Genomic DNA, 17,071 nt, shown 5'->3' with positions numbered 1-17,071 from the left:
CATTGGAATGGCAATCAGATGTTGGATTGCAACCTAAAATTTCATATTCAGACCATGGAAACAAAAGAAGGAACTTGAGAAAAAAATATGAGCAAAAATTGATGTCGATCAGTAGCAGAGCAAATGTTATCAAATCCCCACAAACAGAATTTCTTTAATTGACCAAATTGATTGAGAAATGGACAATATCTACACAGTATTTCCAAACTCAGATGTAAAACACTTGCAGCTTCATTCATGAACATTCCTTCTACTGTTCTACATTCCTACCATAAGTTTTTCACTTTCTCCTTTTTATATCCTCATTTTATGAATTTCGGTTCACTTGGATTTCCTGGTAGACTTGGATTTCTTCAGTTTGTTTGATTTGTCGTCAATGCTTGTCCACTTATATCCACTTGGTATAACAAAAGGATCCAACTGCTGCTGTTTGCTCCCAGACCCAGACTGGCTGTTGTTTCGCCATAGCCAAGCCGATGAAGAAGAAGAAGAAGACGACGAGGATGACGATGATGAATTGAATGATAAGTAATGGGTGTCTGATTTGTGTTGATCATCTTCTGAGTAGCTCTGTTTGATGGGGCTTGAGAGGGGAGTGTAGAATTGTTCAATTGGTTGTAGTTCTACAAACTTTGTGAATGTAACCACCACTCTCACTGTAGGAACCACCGGTATAGCCACCTGCCCCACCAAAAAAAACCTCAAAAGTCAATCACAACCGTTAATCGAACTTTTTGGAAAAATCAAAATCAATTGCATCAAGCGAGGGTCCCTCCCTCCGTCATATGAAATTCACAAAAAGCAAAGCTGAACCGTTGATTGGCCATCAAGCTTGTCCCTTCCACAGTTAAGTGGGACCAAGGGAAATTAATGGGACCCTCATATTAATCCTTGTTTGGAAACAAAAGGAAAACCTTGGATCATCCGGTCCCACAAGCCATCACCACAGGATTAGAGAGGACCAATCAAATCAATCCACATCATAAGCAACTTTGTTTGCTTCAGCATCAAAAGACCCAAAAGGGAAAAGAAAAGGTCAAGAAACCCCACAATTTTGAAAATTTTGCGAAATTACCCTTACCTTAATCGGAAATGTGCCCGGAGGAAACTTGGTGGTGAGCAGCTCTCGCATCCTCCGCACTGCCTTCACTTTGTTCGCCAAAATATCAAGTAACGGCAGCAACTCCTCTGTCTTTAACGGAAACTGCTCCGTTAACCAAACGGACGGCCGCAAACTTCTTATGTATTCCTTCTCCTTGCAATGCGGCGCCGGTGCCACAGCCACCGCAGCTCTTCGCGGCGGAACTGGAGCTGCAGAACAGGGGATTATATCGACACTCTTCCTCCCTACTGAAATCCACTCCCTGTCCTCCCTCACAAAGCTACTGTGCCTCCTCTTATCAGGAGCTTCGAAATTCAGATTCTCTGCGACCAGAAATCCATCATCATCTTCGTCAAGCTCCAAAGGAAGCACTTGCTCGCTCCCTGCGACGTCGTTTTCCCTGTTTGTTACTTTACGTGACCTAAAACTGAAAACCACATTGTGGATTTCATAGACCTTAGCTTTCCATTCGCCGACACTTTCCGTCTTCTCTTGCCTCCTCCAGTTAGTTCTAGATACCAGCTCTGCCTTTGTAACATCCATACCTGGCCGATACACGCTCGTCTGAGAACAAAATCCGGCGATGTCCGACTCGCTCATTGGAGCTCCGGCGTTTTCGAACGCGTCAAAAATCGTGCGATTGTCGTGATTGAGAACAAGTAGAGAGCCAGCGGGAACGTTATGGCTCAGGTCACCGTCTCCGAGGAAAAGGAAGCTCTGGTCGGCCCGCTGGATTTTCAAACCGTCAAAGCCCGCTAGTGAAGTGTCCGCACGAAGATTACCATCGCGTTTCCAGATCTTGTACGTGTCAGACGGTGCAATCTTGCCAACGAAGGGGATAACAGAGCTCTCGAAATGGAATGAAATCTCCATGTAGAAGTCACGCATCCTGCGTAGCACCGCAATCACCCGAGGAAGGCGGCGGCGCCACTTGGCCCAGGCTGAGCGGTGATGGAGCTGGAGGAGAATCAAGGCAATTTCGGAGTTTCTCCGACACAGAGCCTCCTGGAGAGGATTCCATCCGGAGGAGTTCTGGAGAGACGAGTCCGCTCCCGCAGTAGCTAGTGTGTTCACGGCGAAAGAGTCATTGAGTCGTACCGCCAGGTGGAGAGGTGTCTCCCTGTTGAGAACATCTCGTCGGTCAAAGACAGCAGAGATCTGGTCTGCCACTCTCTCCTGACTCAGTGATTCCGACTCCGTCTTAACCTGACCAGGATCGGCTAGTTTAGGCACGGTAGAGACAAGTCGTGACAGAGTAGTATGATCCCCCAATGCGACGGCGTAGTGGACAGGACTGTGGACGTAGTCACCAGGCTTTATCGACGGAAACGACGTCGTCACGGAAGCCGACGTCTTGGCCATTTTCGATGGAAGAATCAGTGCCGAGCACGCGTGTCGTATTCTATTCTTGATGTTTTTTTTTGTCCTCTGGACTGGTGAAGGAATCAGGAATGTTATGGGATTAAGGGAGAGAGACGGTACAGTAGGGGTAGATACGTCATTTCGTGCTCAAGATTTGGTTTTATCGGATAGCGTGCCATGAAGAGTGGGACGAGATACAAGCTATCTGGCGCGGCTTTTGCTGGATACTCACAAAGACCAGTCATGGATATTTCTATGGCAGGCAGGCAGGCAGGCAGCAGGTACTCTTTTGTCTTTTCATTTTGTTTTGCTTTTGCGACTAATAACAGGAGGGGAGCTTGTCCATGAAAACAGATTTTCATTCTTATTTCCTCTGTTTTTATACTCACTTCTTGCTTTGTTTTCAAGTATTACTTTCCTCCAAAGAAGCTTTCATTCCTTCCATAAATATTACACCATGTCTGTCGAAAATTCTTCTCAATTGAAGAAAACATCCAAGCTATACACTTCAAGGTCTGATTTGTATTGTATCTGTTCCAATTAGCCTTTTGATGCACCAAATGGTGTATAATCTACACACAAAAAAAGATGGTGTAGAAAGCCTACTTAGTACTTACTTACCTCTGCCCATTTATGGAAGTGGGCCTAGGCTGTTCTTTCTTTAACATGAGTTGTCAAATAATCTTTAGATATGCAGGATCTCATTGCCGCCCATACATCATAAACCAAGCATGAATTCTCAAAGAGTTGTTGTTCCAATCCCACGTTGTAGAGAAGCTGTTTCTGTGATTTGCAATTCTCACAAATACTCACCAAAACATATTTATGACCTGTATTGGTAATCACTCTCATTTCCAATAAGAACATGTTGTAGAGAATTGCGTGTACCCAAGTTCAAGCCCCCACTCCTATTTACCTACCAAAAAAAAAGCATACATAAATTATGTACATGATAATGCATAGAATTCATGGTGGAATAGGGATCAATCTGCATCCATGTCATGATATTGTGTTGGCTTTAATGCAAATTTTTTTTGACCAAAACGGTAAAGCAATAATCATAAAAAAGATTGGCTGTAGCAAGTAAAAATATTGCATTTGATTTATTTTTTCCCCTGTAGATGGAATGGCCAGCATACCATGAGTTCCCAATGTTTTAACAATTTATTTATCTCTGGTGCTAGGTACTTACACTCTCTTTTACATAGACTTTGAAGCTTCTATAGCAGAGCCTCGATGCCAAAATGCTTTAACACATTTGCAGGTCAGTCTTTCTTCAGTTCCATAATGGTGTAGGTAAACATGTTACTGACATACATTTTGATTGTCAGGTTTATTTTGTTCAGGGTTTAATTTTTGTTTGCTTGTTTGTTTCCACTCTGTTTCTTTTGTCTTGTCAATAAAACTCTTAAAATGTTATTTTCAACTATGATTTGTGTGCATGGTTACTTAACACCTTCAATAAAGAATTGGTTTGAGCATTTGCTCTATTGCAACAATCCCTCTGAATAAGTAGCCGGATTCCTCTTCTTCTTTTTCATTTATTGCAGGAGATTGCAACATTTATTCGAGTTAATGGTTGCTACCCGGTGGATAATACTACATAGATAAAGCCCTCCATCCAGTGTTAACGTTGTCATTTGGGTTTGGATTGCCGACAGCAACCATGTGGCATACATTGGTCATCAATTATGAAAATAATAGCTGTGCTCTTGCTCAATATGAACTTGTTCATATTACTAACTTGAGTATCATCTACAATCACCATATTTTGTAGGTTTGTGTTTTCTTTACATTCATGGCAGTTCACCATATCCTTTTCTGCTGTGTTTTAATATTCTTGTGTTTGAATGAGCGATGCCTTTGTGAAGCAAGAGGACAGGTGAATCCAGGGTTTCAAGGCCATAGATACAAACCTTTTTCACCTTCCAATTCAGATCTTGCCCAAGATGAAGAATCCCAGGTTCGCTCATTGAGTTTCACTAGCAAAGATAACGATTTGGATTCTTTAAAGGTACCTGTGAGAGAATTAGCTGCCGAAAGTTTTGGTGTCACAGTTGGTTTTGGCACTCCCAGGCAGGACTTTAACCTGTTTCTCGACACAGGCAGTGATATCACTTGGATAAAGCAATGTAAATCATGTTCCCAAAGTAACTGCAACAATTCCCAAATGTCCATTTTTGACACTTCTACATCCTCAACTTTCTCCAATCCTTGCAGTAATTCTTCTGCATCAGAATGTGAATACACCATGAAATACAACGACGGCTCATTGGTTCGTGATACCTTGACTTTTTCATCGTACTTTACGTTCATGACTTTGTCTTTGGTTGCAGTGTAAGTAGTGGTGGTGATTTTGATGGAGCAAATGGGTTGCTAGCCATTGGACCTAGAAGTGATTCTCTTATCTCACAAGCTACAAGTGCAAATTATAATGGGCTCTTATGTCACTGTCTCCCATCCTCAAAGAGCTCCACAGGTTTTATCATGTTTGGTGTTTTGGCATTTTCCGCCTTGCAAGTTTGACCCTACATATTTCATATCACTTTTGGGGAACCCTAATGGTGAAAATTCTCAAGTGAGGGATCCCTCACTTTATTTAAAATAAGGGATCCATCTAACACCATTCATTATGTGTAAGTGTGGTCCCCACACGTGATGGGGCCCACGCATGAATGGTGTTAGATGAATCCCGCACTTTAAATAAAGTGTGGGATCCCGCACTTGAGAATCCCTCCCCTAATGGAGAACTATCCCACTATTAAGTAAACCTTGTTGGTATCACTATTGGCCAAACAAGATTGGATATGAAAGCCTACATGGGTTCTTCACTACTAAGTATTAGAGTTGATTCTGGCACAACGATCAGTCGTCTACCTGGATCAGTCCATGAAGCTCTTAAATCAGAGTTCAAGAAACTTATGTCAGGATACTCTGAGGCTCCACCATTGTCAGAGAAGTTGGACACATGCTATAACCTTACAGAACAGAACAGTGTGCCAGTTCCAAATATGGTACTGCATTTCGAAGGCTCCCAGGATGTGCAACTAGATTCATCAGCTGTTCTCTGGCGAGAGATAGAGTCTCAATCTTGCTTGGCCTTTGCAGGAAACAAGCATGATACAGACTTGAACATTATTGGTGGCCATCAACAACGTTCACTGAATGTTTACTATGATGTTTTGAACAAGCACATATCGTTTGGGAAAGGTAGTTGCTGATACGGACAAGTGCTTTGTCTTCCTCTGTATTCCTGTGCAAGATGGGTGAATTTGTTTATGTAAAATTTCATATTCTATGAGAACTAATTGTTGTCTGTTTATGTCGATTGATCCACAAGGAAAACCAAGCTTGTTGAATAATATCACAGTAGCCTCTGAAAGCATTGTCTTGGCAAGGATTCTGGTCATAGTTTTGCCAGAAACGTCACTCCCCGTACTCAAGTTGTGAATTATGATTGGAACTGAGAAGACTAGGGCTTTGTAATACAAGTCAAAGTCTTCTCTCTTTTACTGAAACATCATTGTCAAATAATTTTTTCTCGAGAACAAGTGTTGTGTCCTTTGGACAACTCACTAAACACAAACTTGGATCGGACTAGACACGTGTAAACCCGTTCGATAATAGGTTAATAGTTAGCTTTTTAATTCTTTTGGACCCATAATGTCACAATTATCAAGTGTACAAAAAATAGAATTTTGGGCCCTCAAAAATATGGGGCTCTAGGCGGCAGCCTTAGTGGCCTAGGGGTTAAGCTGCGATGATTTTCGATCGCGATGATTTGTGTATCGAACAAAGAATATACCGCTAGATATGTCATTCACAATACTACACATTTATGAATTTTTCAAAAAATTTCTAGTGTACCAGTACTAAGCACTGGTCCTAACCCTAATCCGAATATCCCAGTAGCCTCTCTAAAAGCACAAAGTCTTGGCAAGTAAAGTGGTCATAATTTTGCCAGAAACGTTACTCCCCGTAATCAAGTTATGATAGCAACTAAGAAGACTTGGGGTTTGTAATACAAGTCAAAGTCTTCTCTCTTATCCTGAAAAATCTTTGCTAATTTTGGAAACTCGAGTTCGCATTGTACTAATGCAGAAAAGAGAGATGCTCTCGGATGTTCAAGCAGTGGAACAGAGTTCTGATCTCAAGGCCATTACCATATCCATAGGGTCCATAACCATATTACACAAACATACTGGGTGCAATCTGCATCTTTTGTCTTGTCAGTAAAACTCTTAAAAATGTTATTTTCGATTATGATTTGAGCATGTGGTTACTTAAACACCTGCAATAAAGAATCGGTTTGAGAATTTGTTCTATTGCAACAATCCCTCTGAATAAGTAGCCGGACTCCTCTTCTTTTGTGTTATGGTGTGCATGAGTGTTGAGGCCTAATCGAGAGCAGAGGGATGAGGAAACTTATTAGAATTTTTTTTGGCTAATTTTGGGCTGGACCGTTGAACTAATGTGTTAGGTGTAAAAAAAAATTTAAAAATTGTGATGCGCTAAGCCGATTAGTGCTTAAAGCCCTAGCTTGGGTTGCTTTGAGCAAGGGCCGACCCTGGTTACTATTGTCAATTGGGATCGGATTGCTGAAAACAAGTGACAGTTTAATCTTCATTCTTGTTACATGCGATCCAATCCAGTTGAAGCCAGAGATGGAAGAGTTGGCATTGATCAGTTCGAGTTTCTTCATGCAACTTGCACACTAACGCTAGTAGACAAAACAAGACTTGCTAAGTAGACTTCATAACAACGTAAACTTTGTGTTGCACCTTCTTATAAGTTTTCTTTATCTTTTGCACCTTCCAAGCATCTTCCTAAAACGTAAAACTAATCATAGATTACTTCTTAACATACATTAAACACCTTCTATTAGAAGATCAAAAATGTTAGGGATTCTAGTAAATGGGATCTCAGTCATCCCAATAATTCATCTTATCCCTTGATTGATGTAAGTGTAGGGATCTACAAAATCTAGTGATTGAACCAGAAAGTGATAGATCAATCATTGAGATGATTGACTGCGATCCCTAAGGGCATACCTCTTTTTTTATGAAACATGGACCCTTCATTAACTGCGATATGGTCATCAATTATGAAAATAATAGCTGTAAGCAATTGTTTGCTAGTGAAGACTTTTGACAAGAGACTTTAGATGAGTCAACACGTCTTTGGCATTTTTATTGAAAAGATGCTGAGCTCTTGCTCTATATCAACTAGTTCATACTACTAAGTTGAGTACCATCATCTGCAATTAATCATCACATTTTAAAGTTTGTGTTTTCTTTACATTCATGGCAGTTCACCATATCCTGTTCTGCTGCGTTTTAATGTTCTTGTGTTTGAATGAGCGATGCGTTTGTGAAGCAAGAGGACAGGTGGGGTTTCAAGGCCATAGATACAGACCCTTCTCACCTTCCAATTCTCATCAAGATCTCCCGCAAGATGGAGAATCCCGGGTTCGCTCATTGAGTTCCGCTGGCGATGAGGATGGGGAAGGGCTAAACGTGCCTGTGAAAGAACTAGGTCCCGGAAGTTTTGGTGTTACGGTTGGTTTTGGCACTCCTATACAGGACTTGAACCTGTTTCTGGACACAGGCAGTGATTTGAGTTGGATAAAGCAATGCCAATCATGTTCTCAAAATAACTGCCACAATTCCCAAACATCCATTTTTGACACTTCTGCATCCTCAACTTTCTCCAATCCTTGCAGTAATTCTTCTACATTAAACTGTGATTACTCCATACAATACAACGACGACTCCTCCTCGGACGGCTCGTTGGTTCGTGATACCTTGACCTTTACATCCTCCTTTGCGTACGCTAACTTTGTATTTGGTTGCAGTGTGAGTACTAGTGGAGATTTTGATGGAGCAGGTGGGTTGCTAGGCATTGGACCTGGAAGTGATTCTCTTCTCGCACAAGCTGGAAATTACTATGGACTCTTCTGTTACTGTCTCCCATCCTCAAAGAGCTCCACAGGTTATATCATGTTTGGAGTATTGGCAATTAATACCTGCAATCTTGACATTGAAAATTTCATACCACTTCTGGAGAACCCTAATGGAGGACCATCCCACTATTCAGTAAACCTTGTTGGTATCACTATTGGCCAAAAAAGGTTGGACATTGAAGCCTACATGGGTTATTCACTAAATATTATAGTTGATACTGGCACAACGATCACTCGTCTACCTGGATCAGTCCATGAAGCCCTTAAATCAGAGTTCAGGGAACTTATGTCAGGATACTCTCAGACTCCACCATTGTCACATTTGTTGGACACATGCTATGACCTTACAGGACATAACAATGTGACTGTACCAAAAATGGTACTGCATTTCGAAGGCTCCAACGATGTGGAACTGGATTCATCAGCTGTTCTCTGGCGAGAAAACGAGTCTCAAGCTTGCTTGGCTTTTGCAGGAAACGAGAATGATGGAGACTTGAACATTATTGGTGGCCATCAACAACGATCATTGAATGTTTACTATGATGTTCGGGGCAAGAAATTAGCGTTTGGGAAAGGTGGTTGCTGATACTGACAAGCGCTTTGTTTTCCTCTGTGTTCTTGTGGAAGATGGGTGAATTTATTCATGTAATATTTCAGCCGCTAAGGCTATGAGTACTAATTGTTGCCTGTTTATGTCATATGATGAAGGAAAAGAAATTGTTGCCTGTTTATGTCATATGATGAAAGGAAAAGATCTTTTAGATTACTAAATAGTCCTAAACTAAGCTAGTAGAATGTCACAGTAGCCTCTTCAAAACCAGGGTCTTGGCAAGGAGAGTGGTCATCTTTTTGCCAGAAACGTTACTCCCCGGTAATCAAGTTATGATAGCAACTGCGAAGACTTGGGATTTGTAATGCAAGTCAAAGTATTCTCCCTTGTCCTGAAACATCAGTGTCAAATTTTGAAACTTTTTTGTTTTATAACCGAAAACAATTCAACAGACGTGTACTTTGGATAGTCCACTAACTCATAATTGTCAAATTTTCAAACTTCTTTGTTTTATAACCGAAAACCATTCAATAGACGTGTCCTTTGAATAGTCCGCTAACTCAGGCGAGACTATGCATGCACAAAACCCAACCAACAACCCAAACCACTTAAAAGTAGCTGCTAGGTGAGATTCCTTAAACTTTAAATCTAGAGAAATAACCAACTAGGCTATCATCATGCGATTCAATTTTTGAAACTCGAGTTAGCATTATACCTTACTTAATCTATTGATAGAAACTACTACTACTTATGCAGAAAAGAGAGAGACTCTCGGGTGTTCAAGCAGTAGAACAGAGTTTCTAATCACAAGGCCATTACCATAGGGTCCATAACCATATTACACACATACTGGGTGCTGTAAACCCAAAGCTCTAATTTATTCATGCGTGTAGTAGCAAACTCCCCGCTAAAGATAGCCACAATATTTCCCTTCATGCAATCACTCCTGCTTGTGCAGTTCGTTCAGAAAATCTTCATTGTCAACCAGGACCTGCAATAACAAGCACGCAGACCGAACCATTTAACTTGTACACTAAGAATATAAGAATTAGTCGCATATACTGAAAAAATCTATTAATGTTACGAAAATATCCTAATTGCCTAGTTGAGACAGTAGCATGAGGCAATTAGTAAGAAGAGATTAAAACCAACAAATAAACATCAGAGAAGCACAACAGGCTACATGCTACATTCAATTCAATTGGCTCAATGTTGCAAGTTAATTATTTCTGTGATGATCAATGGAATCAAATAATTTAGAAGTTGGTCCGTTTGGTCTGTTTTCTATTTCTATTTCTGTTTTTCATTTTTCATTTTCTGTTTTTAGAAACAAAACAGAAAACATGTTTGGTTTGAAATATTCAAAAGATTTCTATTTTCTATCAATCATATTATTTTTTAACTCAATATAATAAAATAAAATAAAAATATGGAGTTTTTTCCTCTTTGACACTTCATACAATATAAGCATTGTTTTATAATACAAGACTGATATCTATAGATGTTTAACATTTTTTTTTTGATAAGCATATGTTTTAACATATGACTAATATTTATTTACCACCATACTAAAACAACATATTAATTTTAAAACACCCATAATGCTATTTATGTTACATCATGGATTTCCCCCATTTGTCCTCCCTAACTTCCTCCACTCTAGAGAAAAAGCCAAATAAAGCTCCGGCCTTTGATTTCGTTTGATGATACCAAATCAGACAAAAAAAAATGGAGAAAAATTACAAATTGTGGGACCCAACAAACGACAAGGCTAGAAAAGAATGTGACCCACCATAGTGGAAGTCACATAATGGTGCTGTTTGGGAGTGCTGTGAGGTGCGGTGAGGTGTGGTGCGGTGCTGTGAGTTATAAAATTGTGGTGCTGTGTGGTGAGTTGAAACGCAAAAGCTGTTTGGCGCATCACTTTCAAAACTGTGGTGAGGTGCTGTCAACCGTAGTTTTGCGTTTTGTGTATATAATTCATTAATAATATTAATATAAATTAATAATATGAGATAATTAATAATATTAATATTATTATAGATTAATAATATTAATTTAAATGTTTCAGTAGATAATTAATGGTATTAATAATATTAACATAAATGTTTCACTAGATAATTAATAATATTGATATAAATTAACAAATGTTTACATTGCATAGTAGTTTAACACAAAGTACTTTACATAATTTGATGACGTTGGACAATTAAGGAAAAAATGTAATCTAATACGATGCAAAAACTTCAGCCGCAATCATATCGCGGATAGCTGACATCTGTATGTCCTCACTGATAAATGGTTGGTACTCCGAAGTACTCGCTCCAACTCCGCTGGTACTGGCTTCCATGCCTGAGACATGAACAATGTCGTCATCCTCACTATATGCAGTGAAGTCCGGGTCATCCAATACGCGCAATCGTATGAAATTATGTAAAACTGCGCAGGCAACCACGATCTTCACTTAAGTGCGAAATGAGTAAGGAGGCATTGTTGATAAAATGTGTCACTTATTTTTTAGCACACCAAATGTGCGCTCAATAACCGAGCGGAGAGATGAGTGAGCATGATTGAAGGCTTCCCGTGGCGTCGATACATCTGGACCATTTCGGAATACCTCTAGATGATATCTCTGTCCCCTATACGGTGCTAGATATCCACTTTGATTCGGATATCCTGAATCAACCAAGTAATATTTTCCTATAACATATTGAGACAATTAATGTTACTTACTAACGAAATTTGAATTAACAAAGTAGTTTATGATAAATATTTTCATATGCGTTACCTAGTGGAGGGTGGGGAAACTTTGAGTTCCCATTAGAGCGAACCGTATTAAAAATTCTCGAATCATGCGCCGATCCCTCCCAACCCGCACACACATATGTGAATATCATATCGAAGTCACATGCCGCCATCACATTCTGCGTGGTCACACCTTTTCGCCCAATGAATCTTGTTCGATCATCATTCAGGACTGAGGCATGAATATGCGTACCATCAATTGCCCCGATGCAATCCCTAAAGTAGGGAAAATATCTGTCTTTTCTTCTATGTACTTCGGGACTATAGAATATGTTGGATCCCTTGGTCTAATAATATCGTCTGACATCCGAATCAAACTGCTTAATACATTATGAAACTGGCGATGAACTGTTTCCCCAGAATGTTGGAATCTATCCTGCACATTCCGATTGCCGACACCATTTCCTACAGTGTAAACAAACATCCCGACTATCTCTTTTACACTTAGTTGACGAGATGGTTCGAGGCTATACCTCGTGCTCAATTCACTGCACAATTCCCTGAACACCCTCCTATCCATCCTCAACACAGACAAACATTTTTTTCTATTACCACGTAACAAGTCCGTCATATATATATGGCCTGTGTAACATGATGTCCAACAAGGTGTACGTGAAATATGCAACATTGCCTCACCAGCCGCAACAATTGCCATCCCCGTAATAGCCGCTAGTTCTTCCATAATAAACTCATCATTTTCATCGACATAGATATCCATATCCTGTTAAAGCAAATCAAATTAACTTCTTGTTAAAAACTACTCATAATATATTGACAATATAGAGATTATAGCAGAAGCTTGCCCAAACCATTATAGGTAAGGCCAAACCTTAAAAAACTTAAGTACAATCCCAAATAAACATAACAACTACAATTAAAATCATCCTTGTTATCAATAATGTCCCGAATTTAAATCATATAACAGTCTAAACTTATACTAAGTGAAAATGATAAAAAAAAATTTTAAAATTCTTCAGGTGCTGCCTCCTGCCCCACCCCCCGTTGCATCCGCGTACACCATCTTCAACCACGCAAGCTGCCAGTCCCTGCGTAACATTGCAGTGAAGTACTCACGATGATCTTTGTTCTGAAACAACTTGAGAGCAAACAATAGTAAATCTCCCATCTCGGCAGTCTCAGGAATTTCCTCCAAAATTCTCATACACTCAGCTATTTCAGCTTTTACAGATGAAATAGGGGGACTGGCAATTGCATTTGTCCAGCTGCTCACTGCTGACACAAGATTGCCTAAGGACTTGCTAATGTCTTCGTGATAATCAGACGCGGATGCCCTACGCTTCTTCTTCCCACGTGTCCCTGATTTGCTTGACCTCCTCTTAACTTGACGAGGTGTCAGTGTGGGGGAGCTAGTCACTTCATTACTCTGCTCAATGTTTACTTCAAACTCTTGATCACTGGAAGAATCAGAGCCGAGATGGATAGAATGCACATTTTCACCAGTGCTGGTCTTTAGCAATTCTTCATTAGTTTGGACTGGATTTTGGTGTGATGCACCTACAAACATTGCAAATTCACCAGTGGCAAATTGACCATCAAATAGTGCCTCCAATTGCTCAAGGTTTTCTGGTCCTTGGATTCGAAACTTTGCAACCTTCTTGTCTTCCTAAAATGTATTAGAATGATATTATTTATTATAATGCTTATTAAAGTGCAAGTGTTGAATCCAGTATTGATATACATATGTGTATGCATAAGCAGAAACATTGAAATAAAAGTCATAAAGTGTCCTACTAAAAGGTCCAGTTAATGCATATCAGTTTGATTATAAGAACATAAGGTATAGTCTGGATACATAAACATCAGACAGTGTACCTTTCACATGCTTAATAGATTGTATAAATTGACTACCACTTCACACAGCAACTTATATACATTCAAAGCATCCTAAACAATGATAAAACTTTAAGATAATTGACCTATTTTTGAGATAGTGGCATTAAAATTAACATATAGCAAGAAATTGATAAAATTGATAGATTTACCTTAATTCTTCTCTCCCACCAGTCATTGTCAGCAAGAATGGTGTTACGGACATTGTCCCATCCAGTCCCAGTGTCATGAAGGCGCAATTTCTTCCACAATTTGTAATCCTTCTTCAAATTGTCCCATTTGTTCTTGAATTGTGGCTGATCATATCGCTTCCCTGTTTTCTCAAAAAATCCAGCAGCTATCTTCTGCCAGCCTTCTTTGGTGAAGTGTGAACCAGGTCTACGTCCTTCATTTACTTGTTCGACACAAAGATCAACAAACACTTTGGTTTGGGCAGAGTCCCAATTGGCCTTGTCTGGTACAGGGGTTGATGGTGCAGGAGGTGTGGTATGACTCATACTACGTGGCAAGACCCATTTTTTAAACTTAGACAGAAATTTATATGCTAAGGCACACAAAGGTATAATAATCGAACCATAAAAAGACTAATTATATTGACACACAAAGGTTCCTAAATATAATCTTTAAGAACATAATAGAACAATTAAAAGAGATACATATCAAGCTAACACAAGCCATACACTCAAGCTAACAGAGGCAACAGGGAATATAAAAACATATCAAATGATAAAATAATTTGTCTATTCTGTAACATCATTCTACTGCAAGGATGATAAAATCAGGAAAAAAAAAACAACAACAACATAGGTTATCCATTAGATTCGACAATGGGGTAAAGGTAAAGTTTAAGAGCTATTCCTCCTGTAATGTGTACTCTTTTAATTATTCTAGTAAATGTTTTTCAAATGCTTCCACTGAATACATATATCTGAATACATATATCTGCACATATATGGAGTGGAGGAGGTAAGGCCAAGGATAGATTTCTAGGTGGAGGAGATGCCAAAGTCATGGAATAAACCTTCCTCTCACATTGTAGTGTGTGCGCAAACCAAAACAGTAAATCCCAAGTAGACATGAGGGTAAATTGTCTTGAACTTTGATAAAGCAAAAAACACCCTCCCTATTTAATTCATGTAACAAAATGAGTCCATCACCATATACAGTAAGAACCCCTCACCCACCAAACACTAGTAAAAACTCTCTAGTCCCAAATCCACACAAAAAAACAAATAAGTCTTTGAAACCAACCAACGATCACCACTGCACCTCAAAAAACAGCACTCACACTGAAACAAAGGAGAGGGTTAGAAAAGAAGTAGAAAAAACACACACACCCAAGGAAAGAAAGACAGAAGGTCTTTTAAACTCAGACAAGGAACAACACAACAAACAAGAAGACATTGTATTCAGAACTTATTTCACACGGAACAGCAAGTGATGCTAGATAGAGTCTGAATTTCACTCGGATACAGAATAATATTAGCACCAAGTTGCATTAAAAAAATCATAAATTTCTTCACGCATCTGTTTCTGAATGTTAAAGCAGCAAAAAAGATGCCTTAACGAAGTCATCAAAGTCTTGTAGCTTTTAGAATACATGATGCATATTCTTTGTTTTCATGTACAGAAACAGGGAATGGTGAAGGAAGGACAGGAGGTGGCCCTTGTTCAAAGTGGCAAACAGCCCATCTGGAGGTTTCAATCCACTCACAACATCTGGGTCAGGAAAATCTAGGCACAATGAAGTATAAATACCCATTTGTCCAAGGCATCAGTCCTCCCTCCTAACAAGCTACTAGGATTCTTCAGGCTTCTGTTATGGATATGGCATAAGGTTTGCACTGTAGGTTGCTAAATACATTTGCTTCTTAGGTTTTATTTATTATCATTTGTACTTTTGTTTGGGATATGCATAAGCTCATGTCCTTGTGCTTCATCTTATTATATTTGCAAATGGGTCGAGCAAAACCTCACTTGTTCCCAGCCCCATTGGAAGATATTTGGCAGATAAATATCACCATTGGAAAATTAGTGGGAATCCATATAAAGGATGGTTCACAGAAGGTGGAAACATCTACTTTTTGCCAAACAAGTAAACAAGTCAAGGTCTTTAACTGCATCACTCTGGAAAGTTGCCTAAGTACAATAAAAGAAAAAAAAAGCTCAATGGATCCACTTAATTTCACAAACTAAGATGACAATATAGAGTTCTTAGTGAAAATACAAGTAAATCTCAGCTGCAAACATGCTGGATTATTCACTAAATTTAATTATGGCAATGATCACTCAAATACTTGCAATAATCAAGCTAATCAAACACTTGTATACTGAATTCAAATATCCACCACTGAACAATAACTTTAAAGGTAAAAGGATCCTTGCTGATCAGCGACGAATCAAGCATCACAGATTAAACAAGAACATACCAAGGAAATCATAACTCACACACTTGCATAAAAAAGGCATAGATCGAAGTAAAACCTAAGAGTGACTAGATCTCCTATCAGTTACAATAAATGAGTATAACTATAAGAGCACAAAGGGAAAGAGAAGTTACTTCTCCTATTCCAGCCTAATGGCGGAGACTGAAGAAGGAGCGGACCGTAACCCGGATATGTGAGGAGAGTGAGGAACAGAGGGTGACGGAGAGTAAGCCATACCTGATTTTAGTTGAGTTGGTCGCGAATCCCATAGTGGTGCTCAGTCGTAGCAGCGGATGCCGTGGAGGTCGCGAGGGGAGATCGTCTTCGTCGAGTCACGAGAATGGAGATTCACGAGTGAACGAGATCGGCGTTGTGGGCTAGAACGTGGGTTGGAACGTGGTTATGAACTCTGTTGGCTGAAACACAATGGGCTGCACAACCAAACACTTATTTGGCCCAACGGGTGTAACCGTGACACAAACGTAGTGTTAATACGCACTACCAAACCGAGTCATTGTCGATAGAACAACTGCGTTCAAGGTAGCTGTATTTCAAAACCCAAGAATATTTTTTTTTTCAAATATATTGTCTTTTGGAAATTTTTGACCAAGCGGCATACCCTCCGCGTTTTCAGATTTTTGAAAACGTCTATGTTTTCTATATTTTCAAAAAATAGGGTTTCATTTTTGAAAAATAAAATTGAAAATGATAAACCAAACACCATTTCTAAATTTTCAGAAAAGAAAAATAGAAAATACTCAAACCAAACCGCCCCTAAGCTATCAGCACACAATTGGAAGTTAAAACCTTAATATGTTTCTACAAGTAGTAGCTAGCGACCATTTCTACCAATTAAACCCAAATATTTCCAATCACGAAAGACAACTTACAGTTTTCCAGCCATCAGGATGTGCAACAAGATTCATCAGCTGTTCTCTGGCGAGAGATAGAGTCTCAAGCTTGCTTGGCCTTTGCAGGAAACAAGCATGATACAGACTTGAACATTATTGGTG

The 17,071-nt window shown here is 39.4% G+C and overlaps 3 protein-coding genes across 3 annotated transcripts; 1 reads left to right on the top strand and 2 right to left on the bottom strand.

The window, feature by feature from the left end:
• Window positions 1-74: 74 nt before the first annotated feature.
• LOC119988094 (ankyrin repeat domain-containing protein 13C-like) lies at window positions 75-2,736 on the bottom strand. The gene is made up of 2 exons (XM_038833008.1): window positions 1,082-2,736; window positions 75-681 (listed from the first exon to the last, which is right to left on the bottom strand). The coding sequence occupies exons 1-2, from the start codon at window positions 2,462-2,464 to the stop codon at window positions 322-324; spliced, it is 1,743 nt and encodes a 580-aa protein (XP_038688936.1). The 5' UTR covers window positions 2,465-2,736; the 3' UTR covers window positions 75-321.
• Window positions 2,737-4,262: 1,526 nt separating this feature from the next.
• On the top strand, window positions 4,263-4,990 carry LOC119987794 (aspartyl protease AED1-like). The gene is made up of 2 exons (XM_038832708.1): window positions 4,263-4,765; window positions 4,801-4,990. The coding sequence occupies exons 1-2, from the start codon at window positions 4,263-4,265 to the stop codon at window positions 4,988-4,990; spliced, it is 693 nt and encodes a 230-aa protein (XP_038688636.1).
• A 7,516-nt stretch (window positions 4,991-12,506) lies between these two features.
• Window positions 12,507-16,673, bottom strand: LOC119988611 (L10-interacting MYB domain-containing protein-like). Its single transcript, XM_038833711.1, has 3 exons — window positions 16,296-16,673; window positions 13,785-14,130; window positions 12,507-13,405 (listed from the first exon to the last, which is right to left on the bottom strand). The coding sequence occupies exons 1-3, from the start codon at window positions 16,325-16,327 to the stop codon at window positions 12,755-12,757; spliced, it is 1,029 nt and encodes a 342-aa protein (XP_038689639.1). The 5' UTR covers window positions 16,328-16,673; the 3' UTR covers window positions 12,507-12,754.
• Between the last annotated feature and the right edge of the window lie 398 nt (window positions 16,674-17,071).

The sequence above is a fragment of the Tripterygium wilfordii genome, chromosome 21, assembly GCF_013401445.1.
Source record: "Tripterygium wilfordii isolate XIE 37 chromosome 21, ASM1340144v1, whole genome shotgun sequence".
Taxonomy (NCBI): Eukaryota; Viridiplantae; Streptophyta; class Magnoliopsida; order Celastrales; family Celastraceae; genus Tripterygium; species Tripterygium wilfordii.
Note: the sequence above shows the minus strand (reverse complement) of the source record. Positions and strands in the feature narration are given on the sequence as shown.

Coding starts and splice junctions, on each gene's coding strand:
- LOC119988094 (XM_038833008.1), bottom strand. CDS start 2,464: ATGGCCAAGACGTCGGCTTCCGTGACGACGTCGTTTCCGTCGATAAAG. Junction 682..1,081: donor CGGGCACATTTCCGATTAAG/GTAAGGGTAATT, acceptor TTGGTGGGGCAG/GTGGCTATACCGGTGGTTCC.
- LOC119987794 (XM_038832708.1), top strand. CDS start 4,263: ATGGCAGTTCACCATATCCTTTTCTGCTGTGTTTTAATATTCTTGTGT. Junction 4,766..4,800: donor GATACCTTGACTTTTTCATC/GTACTTTACGTT, acceptor CTTTGGTTGCAG/TGTAAGTAGTGGTGGTGATT.
- LOC119988611 (XM_038833711.1), bottom strand. CDS start 16,327: ATGGGATTCGCGACCAACTCAACTAAAATCAG. Junction 14,131..16,295: donor ACCAACTCAACTAAAATCAG/GTATGGCTTACT, acceptor CTTGCCACGTAG/TATGAGTCATACCACACCTC. Junction 13,406..13,784: donor GGTGGGAGAGAAGAATTAAG/GTAAATCTATCA, acceptor AATACATTTTAG/GAAGACAAGAAGGTTGCAAA.